Source organism: Montipora capricornis, chromosome 10 (assembly GCF_036669925.1).
Source record: "Montipora capricornis isolate CH-2021 chromosome 10, ASM3666992v2, whole genome shotgun sequence".
NCBI lineage: Eukaryota > Metazoa > Cnidaria > Anthozoa > Scleractinia > Acroporidae > Montipora > Montipora capricornis.
The window spans coordinates 42,059,151-42,071,263 of record NC_090892.1 but is presented as its reverse complement, the minus strand read 5'-3'; the positions used below and the strand labels follow the sequence as shown (position 1 = coordinate 42,071,263).

Here is a 12,113-nt window from a genome sequence, read left to right as displayed (position 1 = left end):
GGGCTTTAGACATCAGAAGTGTGCAACAGAGACACTGAATTAAATTGAACAAAATTGCTTTATCTATAAAAGGCTTATGTTCCCGTGCAGTGGTAGATCTTGGAGTCAGATGGAAAGTCGTTTATGTGCTTCAAGATTGATTTCTTGGATCTGCCTGTTACCAACAACATTTTATTTACAGTTTCTTAGATCGCTTAAGTGACTCATTTCATATGTCGTCCAATGCCCGGTCCGATTCCTTATTGAAGTTACATCAAGAGAAAAATAAAACTTCATTTTCTCTTGGTTACATTAAATGCGTCAATGAAAAAGGAAAGCTTACAAAAAGGGCACAATAAGAAATTAATTCGGCAGCTGTACAGGGATTCGTTTCCTCGTTTCACGGACATCATTAAATTTTGGTATGGGATTTATCACATAGCGAAGATTATAACGGCCCTTTGGGCTGGCGATCACATGGTACAAAAACCGCCATACTGGTGAGCAAATGGCGCACTGGGACAACTAAAACACAATGACGTAATTTAAATTTTCTTTGTTTTAGATGTCCCAGTGCGCAACCTGCTCACCAGTATGGCGGTTTTTGTACCATGTGATCGCCAGCTATAAAGGGCCCATTGAATGGTAATTAAAGGAAACTATATGACTTATGTAAATTAAACCAGAGGATAGCTGGCGCTGGTTGCGATTCCACACTGGTTATGTTTGTTGCGTGACATCATGATGTAGCCTTCCATTCCCCAGGTTTTCCCCCAGGAGTTTTTCACTAGCCAGTACTCCTTGGATTTATGAGTTCCATAACCAACCACCAGAACACCATGGTCAAGTACAGTTCTACTGCAGGCACTGGAATAAGAAAAGTCAATAATTCATCTTTATCACGCGGCGACCATTTTGGAGTCCGTAGGGAATAAAGGCTTTGTCTTTGCATCGTCTTTGCCCGTCCAGCCTCACACTAAATGAGAGGTTAGACGGACAAAATCTTTTGTTTCGACATTGAGTGATATGGGTCTATTGTCTGAGTTTGTCGTTAGAGAGGATTTGGAATTGGAACTTTGGGCAGGTTTGGATTTGTGCTATCTAGCGATCCTGAACACGATAAACAAACAAAAAAAACTACCCTTCCTTCTGTCAATGAAAAATTTCCCTGCAAAGTGTCTTGGTTTCTTATTTTCATTAGAAAGCTAAAGAAATGACTGTGATGCAAACAACAAAGCTACCAATCACGTACCCTGCTCGACAGAGGTTTCCTTCATTTAGCTCTCTAGCAAGGATCTCCTCGATGTTGTCCAGAACTTTGGACGAATAATTCAACTCTTAACCGGTTTAAAACCCGCTATAACCAGTTTGAAGAGTGGACGTGATGTTGCATTGACGTCACATCGCGCACGCGCGACAGAACATCGAGGTTGATCCGTACAGAAGTTTGAAGGATACCAAGGAAACCTCTGCCAAGCATGGTACCAGTCACGCGAAGGATAAAAATTATAATACTCACGGTTCATTGTAAACTCCTCTGTGATAAAACTGGAATGATTCGTGGCTCGCGTCAATAGCGACAGAAATTGGTCCGACTGTGGCTACTGCTGATTGCAAAGCAGACTCATTTCCCTTTTTGATGTCCATGAAGCCTAGGAAACAAAAACAAATATTTCATAGAAGAAAGCGAAAGCGATATCTTGGAGAAACTTAGGCGAAATGAGACTGTCAAATGATTTTTCGCATTTAAGACATAGCGCCGATCCTATGAACTGATTATAATTTTGGATCCAGAGGCAGAGTGTTTGCGTTTCTGGTATTGCAAGATTATTTTGTGCATGGTAATATTCAACCTTAACATGACATCTTCTAACTCACCAGTGTCATCGGCACCAACGTCTGCTCTCTTAAAACGACATTTTTCATCTTTTCCTTTATAAGGATAGCTGGCCTCTGTATCAATACCATCATTTGCTTTGATGTACCTAAGAGTAAAAGTAATGAGAAGTCCAAAAAATTCATTAACTCGAGATGTTTCCAATGTAAAAATAAACCCTTTGTTCTTTACTTCTTCAATAGAAAATTCCAGCAGTAACAATGACATTATCGATTAAACGGAATCCTTAAAACAGAAAATTGCGCTGTCTCGAGAATTCCACGATTTTTTCATCCAGTTTCAAGTTGTAAAATATTTTCGCAGTATGATTGGCCATTCACAATTGTGGCATTGCATTGTTGCATCATTTTTTCAAGTGAACGATTCTACATCTTTCACTTGTTTTACATTACATGTTGCGCTGGGTTATTCAGTTTTGACGAATCCCAATTTAATACAACCAAAGTTAAGCCATTTACTGTTTCGTACTTAAATGCGTTATCCATGAGCCCGCCTTCGCAGCCAAAGTTGCCAAATTTTCCGGAACAATCAACAAGATTCTGTTCGCTAAGTGAGACCAATTCTCCTGTTTTCTTAAAGTGTTGTCCTTCCAATGATCCTGTCGCACTGAATGCCCAACAAGAGCCACATTGTCCTGAGAATAAAAAAAACCAACTCGTTTTTTTGGACACATATTAATGAAGCTGAATAACGATGATTTGCATAAAGCAGGTTTAGGTGCAGCCGCGATTTCATGGGAAAGCTACTAATTTTCAAAAGCAATCATGATACTTCTCACTTAGAGCGGCTCCTAATCTCGAAACATCGTGAAACATACATTTTCCTTTTAGTTTTTTTGTTTCACTATTATTAGAAGGCATAACAAGCCCAGGATAACAAAATTAGCCGTCATCTGTCCATTCACCGAGCTACTGAGATAAGTCAGATAACTGCTCTGTATTCCAGCTTTAAAAGAAATATTGCATCGCCAAGGAGTTTTCATCTCAGGAATACACCCATACTCGTTAGTGAGTGAATTAAAAGCGCAACAGGGCAAAATACATGTGATGCAGGTGAAGAGATTTACCTAGGCAAAGAGAACATTTGAAGTGAAGGGGTCTTTATAAGAGAGACTGAAGGTAGACTTGGCACAAGCTTGCTTGTTTAGGGTGCACTGAATGAATTTTAAAAGGTCTTAAAACTACCATTTTGAGCTGGTCTTATAGTTGTTGAAAACTACTGCTGCATTTTAGTTTGAAGACACCCTATGCAATAGCAGTAGTTTTCTCGGCTTCGCGCTTTGGGCGCAGCGAATAACAATGGCCTAGTAAGGATTAAAAAAGAACTCATTTCAATTAAGTTAGGGTGGCGCTGCGTTCCATGACAAATTGGAGTTTGAAAGTGTTGGTTTTCGAAATCAGAGTAACACGGAAATACGATTCAAGGCCAAGTAGTAAAGCAAAAAGATAACTAATAATCAACATCTACACGTAACGCAGCGTCCGCGAATTGAGCCCAAGGAGCAGTGGTGAAGTGCTACAGCTCACCACATCCAGTAACAGCAATTACACAAAAACATACCCTGATTCTTAATTGGTGTAACGTATCCTTCTTTTCTCCAGTCAACAGTAGAGGGTAAAGTTACTCTGCTAGGGGGAAGGTAGCTAGAGCCTTCACGTTTTGTCTCATTTGAAAAATGAGAGCGAAGTCCAAGGAAGAAATATCGGTACTCGTGGATAGTCAAATCACCAAAGTGGTTCATGGCCAGGGTGTAGGAGTGATCTTCAGAGTTGTGCTGTTGAATTTTCTATTATTATAAAGCAGAAAAAGTACTTTGTTAAGGTGGCATTTGTAAATAATGAACTATAATAGGGATAAAATCTTTTTTACGTCTGATCCGGCAAATTGTTTATCAGTCAATCAAAAGAAAAGAGTAATAGCACTCTTTTCAATTGACGTCACGATCTAGCACCCAAAGCATTGTGGGATTTACATGCGGACAAAAACAGGCATTTTAGAGATGTTTGTCCGCATTCCAGTCCCACAATGCTTTGCAATAATCTATTTTTATCAACTGTGGAAAAATGCTATTAACGTTTGAAGGTGTAGAGGACCACGTCTCTCCTGTGACCTCCTTTTCTTCATGAAAAATGTTCTCAACCACCCGGGCTTAACCTAACCCTTCCCGCACAAGGGTTACATTTATAGATTTGACTCTGTCTAACGCCAGACAATTTTAGTTTAGACGTCAATGGGGACCCCTTGGGCAGAAAAGGGCTAAAAGGGGATCCTCAATCAATTCTTAAACGTAAAAAAAACTTTATTTTGTAGCACGTTTAAGCATGTGCCCCTGAACAGATGTCGAACTAATAAATGTCCGTTGAGTCCAAATAGTGATGTAGAAAACTAAACTTCCGCGAGTTTGCAAACTTCATTAAGTAAACTTGAAGAGTTTGTATTGAACTTGGTTGTTCCCGGTTGAGCTGTCTTGAGGTCAAACGAACAAAGTGGACTGGTTATACCATTAAGCTATAAATCAAACAATTCCTTAAGTTAATTTCACCTTCAATGATAGTTTGTGGTCCCATTTTTAGAGTGTGCCAACGAAATTTGTATCTCTGTTCTACAACTGTTAATTGCTGCCGCAGTGAGTGAGCCTGAAGCGAACGAACGAGACAGCTCTCTAATGGGAAGAAGAACACATGTTTCTTCGAAACGCTAGGGATTGCGGTTAAAGGCGCAAGGAATTGCGATTATGCGCGAATGGAGAGATTAAGATGCGCGCTATGATCTGCTCTGTCTCGTGACTAGTTTCATTGTCACGCAACAAAAAAATAAATTCGAAATCGTTCGATGAAAAAGGCCAAGAACTTGGAATGCTGAAGGAAACAAATCTTTTAACGACCTCTCCAATTTTCAGGTCTGTTAGGTAAATCGTTGCTGAGTTATTTGTGAAAGTGTTTCACGCAACCAAATAGCTTTGTATCATGGTGTCATGGGGTTACGAAAATCTCCCTTAAATTACACGCACGAACCGTCGTTAAATTACCGCAAGCATAACTGAACATCTCCCTTCCCCTCGGCTGCATTTCTACCAATTAGGTAAATTGTAGTTTTAAGGGTCTCAAATCTAAGCTAAGAGTAATAGGTCGGGAGGAAGTGCGGACCGTTGCTATCAGTTCCCGGCACAAACACCGAGACTTGCATGTCAATGAATTCAACCCCGGAAATACTATCATTTTATATTCGTGCGTTAAGATAATTTCATAATGTAATAATTTGATAATGTTCGAATTCATTCCAGTAATTGCCCAAGAGCCCTTTTTCAATCTGCGAGATCATTTAAGAAAATTTCTCAAGTTGTTGTTGTTGTATTTCAACAACTTGTGAGGTGGGGATTGCACTAACGCAGACAAATACAGACCTCCATAATTGTGACAAAATTATAATAAGAGAGGTACGGCCACGAAGTCCTCATCATTTGAAATTTCACATTCATTTTTTATCCATTAGCTGAGAAAAAAGTGGTACTCACTTTAAGGTTGTCTCTCCAAATGGCGTATCGAGCATCTTCCTCCGTTTGTGTGTCATATTTTTTGTCATGAAAAGACTTCCAAGCCAACCACTCCGCTTGGTCTTCTTCAAACTTAAGAACATGGCCATATGCTGCAACCATGAAAAGAGCGAGGATAAGGAGAATTTTCATTTTATGACACGACACAAATTGACTTGCAATGCTTCAGTGTCACACCCGGCACGTTCGTCGCTACGATAGTGGGAATGCTGCCAATTTATTTACGACACGCGAAGTCACAAGACCATCGCGTGTTTAACACACTAACCTATCAGCTTGCACCATGATCCAGCAAAAACTGAAATTTTGTATATTCTCTCTGTTTTCAGTTTTCGCTTGCCCGATAAAATACAGGCTTCGAGCCAACTGATGACTTTTCCCTTGCTTTAAGTTAATTACTCATCTTTCCAAATCTCATTTCAGTTTTACTATGACGAAATTCGCCTCTTTCCTATCTAAGCCATTTGAAGAAATAAACATGTAGTCGTGACGAGAAGAATGCTGTTTACTATTTTCAAATATCTCTTTATGTTCCAAAGATATCCAAGTTTTCAAAATATGCAAATATCTCTGGAACCAATGCAGATATTTCCAAACGGTAAACGGCGTTTTTTATCTTTCCTGGAATTCTATATGATAAACATAAAAATTCAAGGGATAAAAATTTGATCATAGCAGCACTTTAAATGTACGAAAAATCATATTTTCTAAAAATAATGAAATCTAGCTTCTGGTGCTTAACTCCAAAGTACAGAATTACGTATTTTTTCGTATTATTTACATTTTTTCTGTTTCGTATGGCAAAAGTATGACCACACTCATCAGGTAATATTAACGACTCATAATATCAATTACTTAAACGATGAACTACCTCTGAAGTCTTGAACCAGTTTATTATTACTGTAAATGCTCCTCTAAGTTGACCACTCTCTGAAATACATTCAAATCATATATAACGATATTTTTTCTTCGGATTGGCACGCAGCCTGCTAATTTAATTAAGTGGAGAGCGTTGAAAACTAAGTGGAATTGTATCAAAACTGATTTGTTTGCTTAACAACATGCTTTTGCTCTGAGAATTTTGTCTTGTAAGTGTTGTTACGGATGCCAAAGAAGAAAATAAATCGCCTTTTTGAAACATTGAGGATGTATTTTCAGTTAATCGCACTTCACAATGTAGACATCACTATTATTTACTTGAAATGATTCCTGTTGAAAAAAACCGCATTTGATATCTTCCTGTTAAATCTCATTGACTGCTTTTGGCATTACATAGGAAAGATAAACACAGCTGTGTAGTTTTGAGCGAGCGAGAACAGAATACCAGGAAAAGGAGCTGCGTCGCGACTTGCGCAAGCGCGATATCTTGTGACAAATCTTGAGTTCCCTGGCCTCTCGGCCTTGAGTCGCAGTCAATAGCTACGGCTGCATTTACCGAAACATGCAAACTTTTAACTTTCCTTTTTCAAGATCGCAGACTCCAAAATCTAGGCCAACAGCTTTTCAGACTAACCTCCACTGGATAGTCGTGCTAGTCAATTGCGCTACAGCTACAGATGCCAAAGGAAGGGTGGTAGAGGAAGAAAAACACTCGAAAAATTCTTTATTCACAGTTATCTTCTTTTATTCAACACATTCAAATATTTTCATACGTCTTAAGATATCCAAGATTTTCATTGCACGCTTTCCAGAAACATCTATGGAAAATAAGTTTTGCCATAAATAGAGTTTGAGACTAAAATATTACATTTAATAGGAAACCTTATCCTTGGACTTTCTTAAACACTATGAAATTTTAAAACATTTCATCCTTCAATTAATAAAATGTCTTTTTAGTTTGTTGAACCGTGAACTTTGCACCTAATACGCGAATTACACTAAGGGATAGCTAGCGGTCGTAGCGATTCCACATTGGTTATTCCTGTTCCTCGACATCATAATGTAGCCTGCCGAACCCCAGGAGGACCCCCACGAATTTTTCACAAGCCAGTAGTCCTGTCCTTCGTACGTCCCATAACCAACAACAAGAACGCCATGATCAAGTTGGGTGGTGCTGCAAGATCTGAGAAAAGAGTGATTTGAAAGCAAAACAATGGACACGGTATATATTAAAACAATATATTGTTCTGGAATGGCATGTAAAGAGGATATATACCAACGAACATTCACTCAGTTTCCAGCATGGATAAGTTGCATGTTTAAGGCCCGATAAATTGAAACCCCCAAGCTTCTTATTTGTAATTTTCGGTTATACAAATTTCACACTTCAGTTTCGACAGAGCCATCTGTTTTACGTTTGGCCCAGCGAAAATGAATTAAATTAATGTCTTTTGAAATCATCCTCATGTCCTTAAACGGCTCGTAAAACTCCTTGGTGTCAACATCAACAACAGTGAGTGGTCTTTGAGAAGGGTTTGATGGGCATACCATCATTTTGTTCTAAAAATTTGCTTTTATCAACGGAGTTGATAATGTAAATTGACCACCGTACAGAGATTCTAAAAGCTGACTTGAAGATTTGAAGAGCACTATCTGAAAACACTGATCGAAAACTGATTGTGATCTCCTATGCGGAAAAATTGGTCAAGATCCATGAGAAAATTAGACCAAAAATAGCACTTTATGTCATAACTTACGGTTCGTCATAGACTCCACCACTGTAAAATTGAAATGATTGATGACTAGCATCAATTGCGACGGAGATTGGGCCAACTGTGGCTGTGGCGGACTGAAGAGATTCTTCGCTTCCTTCGGGAATGTCTTGGTATCCTGTTGTCAAACAAGCACATTCACATTAATTTTTACTGATGTCTGGAGTAGTACTTTCTTACTGTATCCCTTTCAGTCTCGCTGTTCTTTTTGAAGCACTTGTTTTTTGGGGATTTTGTTTCAATCACAGGAAGCAAACTAAGCTATCGATATTTCTGTGTTGTTCTGATTCGTACTTGTTTTCAAAGTCAAAGATTTGAAATTCAAACGTGAAGTACGAGAAAAAGTGAATAGACCATAAACGTTAATTAAACAGAATGGACATGTAAAATCAAATTACTCTGAAGCCATGAACCAACCCATTCCTGTGGGAAGGAAGTCATTCGTACCGCCAAAGGCGAATTCATCTCTTTTTGTCAACCTCACGGCACTTCAGAATTCGTTACATAAGTTGCAATTCAATGGAAAACCAAAGTTGGGCATGCGCTCATAAATGGGCCAGTGTCCTCTTACCATTATCAGTAGCTCCAACGTCGACGGCTCGGAATCTGCAACGATCGTTGTAACCTTCATATGGGTAACTAGCTTCGGTGTCGATTCCACCATTGGCTTGGATGTACCTGAAGGCATCATCCATAATCCCTCCTTGGCAGCCATCGTTTCCATAACTTTGAGAGCAGTCAACAAGATTCTGTTCACTCAGAGACACAAGTCGCCCTGTTTTCCTGAAATGTTGTCCCTCCAGTGATCCTGTTGAACTGAACGCCCAGCAAGATCCGCATTGACCTGCATACCGGTTAGGAGAAAAAGATCATTAGTAAAATTATTATCAAAATTATACCGTGACGACTTTATTTACTGGGTTGCCTCATGGCAAACCCAGTCTAGAAATGGAGGGCATTTGTTCGGTGTTATTATTTTTTTTTTCATCCGTGTCGGTAAAAGTCTTGCCTGTCACTCCCCTGGTAAGTGGCATCTTTGTGCATAGAGCCTTCTGCGCGTATTTTCTTAGGATTGAGAGTGTAGTGGAACTGCGTAGATTTCTCTGGTGGACACAGTAGAACAATTAACTTAGCCTGCAATGGCGTCGAAAGTCATGTAACACGAATGGCGTTTTACTGGATCCTTAAACAAGTCAGTTGGATAAACTACGCAGGCGGTGAAAACCAACACCTGGAATCTCAAAAGCGACGAGTAATGGGCTTCGACAACAATCTGTCGCCCGTCGAGCAGAAATCAAAGTGAGCTGCATTTCTAAAATAATATTTACCAAGTGTGCTGTTATGTAGAACACTGAAACCAAATGGAAAATTCTCTGGTAACTTATGGGTTCAACAAAGACAGAGAACGAATCGAACACCTTAAGAGGATCTGTGATCAACTCTGCACAGTCTTCAGGTAATGTGACAGCCAAGAATTATTTGAAAGAAAGCTTGTCGTCCATTTTGTGCTTCATTATTCAAGGAAACGGTTCTTCAAGGAAACGGCTTGATCCTGAAAATTTAGTTTGTTGTAATATTGCGCATATTTGACACGATTGAGTTTTTTCTCTTCACGCACGCAATAATAGCAAATATGTTGTTTGTTTCAAAAAATTGTTCGCTGGAAAAGGTGGCCTTTATGAATTCATCATGTTTTATTATATGTGTGCTGGATAGTTTTTATGGCAATAGTAAAGCATTTTCTTGTTATTCAAGGAAAATGTTCTTCAGAAAAGGGTTTGAACCTGAAGTACATGGTAATTTGACACGATTGAGTTTCTTGTCTTCACGCACGCAATGAAGTAGGAAGAGGTTTTCGCCTCTAATAGCAAATATGTTGTTTGTTTCAAAAAATTGTTCGCTGGAAAGGTGGCCTTTATGAATTCATCATGTTTTATAATATGCGAGCTTACCTGGATAGTTTTATGCCAATAGTAAAGCATTTTCGTGTCAAAATGAGGTTAGCGTTTTTGTGTTGTGCTAACTTAATTAAATATAAATATACATTTTGCCTCGTGAGTTTGTTATTCTCGTTAACCAGCAATGGAAAGTCATTGCAACGCGAATGGCGTTTTGGTGCATCTTATGTTGTTTGTTTCAATAAAATGTTTCGCTGGAAAAGGATTCTGTGATATTTTCTGCCTTTGTGAATTATAATATCATGTTGTGTATTGAATTTTCGAGCTTCAGGTTGAAACGTGATACGTTAGGATATTTTTAGTATAACTCTGTAAGCAGTTTTTAAACCAATCAGCGATTGCATCGTGTAGTTACTGCTCTAGGTGGGGAATTTGTGATTACCTTGATTTTTAACCGGAGTGACGTATCCTTCCTGCCTCCAATCAACCTCTGCTGGCAAGGTCACATGACTAGGCGGCATGTAGGTCGATCCGTTTCGCTTTCTTTCTGTGGAAAAGCGTCCTCGCATTCCCAAGTAAATGAAACGGTATTCATTTTGAGTCAGATCTCCAAACTGGTTCATAGACAAGGTGTACGAATGACCTTTCAAGTTGTGCTCGGCAATTTTCTGCAATTAAAATTGGAAAAGATACATTACAGGCTTGTATGATCGGAAGATTAAAAAAATTGCCTGCGTTCACTTGTGACGGCTGATCTACGTATCAATGTTTCTATTTTGCTAACAATTTGAGGCTTTTGATGAATGTCAGAAAGTGTTTCTTAAGATAACAAAGGGTTCTTGTATTTCTAACGATTTTCTTCAACTTCATAAAAGACAAAATCATACCGGCAATCGGTTCATGAAATGTTGACTTAAGGTACAACAACAACAACAACAACAACAACAACATCATTGAACATCCTGCAACTGTACTGAACTTGAGTTTTTCTCTTAGCTAAAAAGGGTTTGCTCAGTTCTTAGTTTAGTTTCATACTTGATTTTCCTGAAACTAAGTTAAAAACGCCAAAATGACGTTTTCTGAGATTTTCATTACAACGAGCTGTTGTTACCTTGAGGTTGTCTCTCCAGATGGCCCTCCTTGCATTCTCCTCGGTCTCTGTCGTATACGATTTTCCATGAAAAGCTTTCCAAGCTTTCCACTGAACTACATCATCATCTATCTTGACGACAAAACCACTAGCTAGAGGCAAACAGCACAAGAAGGCAAGATACTCCTTCATTTTACTGTGTTCCTTGTAATAACCTTCGAGGGGATGTCTTCGGAAGCTTGCCTGTGAGTCGATCGACAATGAAGTCAGAGTGCAGATCTCCGTAATTCATCTCGGTTTAAATAGGAGAACAAAATCGGATCACAAGACTTTGCAGTGATTTATTTATAGTGTTCATGATATGTACACAAACAATCTCATGATCTGATTGACCCAAGTCGTTGACACCAGGGATATTACATAAGAGTTCTTGGATCAACTACGGTGCATATTTGGTCATAAAAATACTCAGCGTGGGCCCTACAATTATTTTCGTGAGTCAAATAAAAGTATGATTCGCATAATTTAAATTGCTTGAAGATATGATGTGAAAACACTTATAGTTGTATATTTCTCTTGCATTTCATTGTTTAAGGAAAGTTTGCTGATGTCATTGTTCTCATTTTGTTTTATTAACATACGAGTTTGCTCACAGAGAACATAGTGCTTTTTGGAAATTGATTTCAAAAGATAAAAGAACTTATTAAATTTAGTTAAATCTCCAATTTCAAACCTTTTGGCTTTGTTAACGAGCCAGTTATTAGCCATAAAAAACTAAGACATTCTTGGCTGGCCATTAAGAAGGCGCTGATGATTCTATGAATTCTTTCTAAAATTTCAAATTTTTTAAAGCATCATTGCTCAGAGATTATCTGGTATATCGGGTTCAAATTTTCAGAGATAGCTCACTATCAATGAAATTTTCAATATTGAGTACTTGTCTGCCTGATTAGAAAACGACAGCCTTGTGGTAATGAAGCAAAAAATGTAAACGAAGATTCCCTCTTTGTGTTTTAAACATTTTGACCTTTTGACTCCCTATTGG

At 38.6% G+C, this 12,113-nt stretch overlaps 1 protein-coding gene and 1 pseudogene across 1 annotated transcript; both read right to left on the bottom strand.

Annotated features, from left to right (window-relative positions):
• Window positions 1–5,633, bottom strand: part of LOC138020835 (cathepsin L-like) — a 17,500-nt pseudogene extending 11,867 nt beyond the window's left edge.
• A 1,398-nt stretch (window positions 5,634–7,031) lies between these two features.
• Window positions 7,032–11,358, bottom strand: LOC138019657 (cathepsin L-like). The gene is made up of 5 exons (XM_068866512.1): window positions 11,090–11,358; window positions 10,421–10,646; window positions 8,652–8,924; window positions 8,066–8,198; window positions 7,032–7,491 (listed from the first exon to the last, which is right to left on the bottom strand). Exons 1-5 carry the CDS (start codon window positions 11,258–11,260, stop codon window positions 7,302–7,304), a joined length of 993 nt encoding a protein of 330 aa, XP_068722613.1. The 5' UTR covers window positions 11,261–11,358; the 3' UTR covers window positions 7,032–7,301.
• Window positions 11,359–12,113: the final 755 nt, after the last annotated feature.

Coding starts and splice junctions, on each gene's coding strand:
- LOC138019657 (XM_068866512.1), bottom strand. CDS start 11,260: ATGAAGGAGTATCTTGCCTTCTTGTGCTGTTTGCCTCTAGCTAGTGGT. Junction 10,647..11,089: donor TCTGGAGAGACAACCTCAAG/GTAACAACAGCT, acceptor TTTTAATTGCAG/AAAATTGCCGAGCACAACTT. Junction 8,199..8,651: donor CGTTGGAGCTACTGATAATG/GTAAGAGGACAC, acceptor GTTTGACAACAG/GATACCAAGACATTCCCGAA.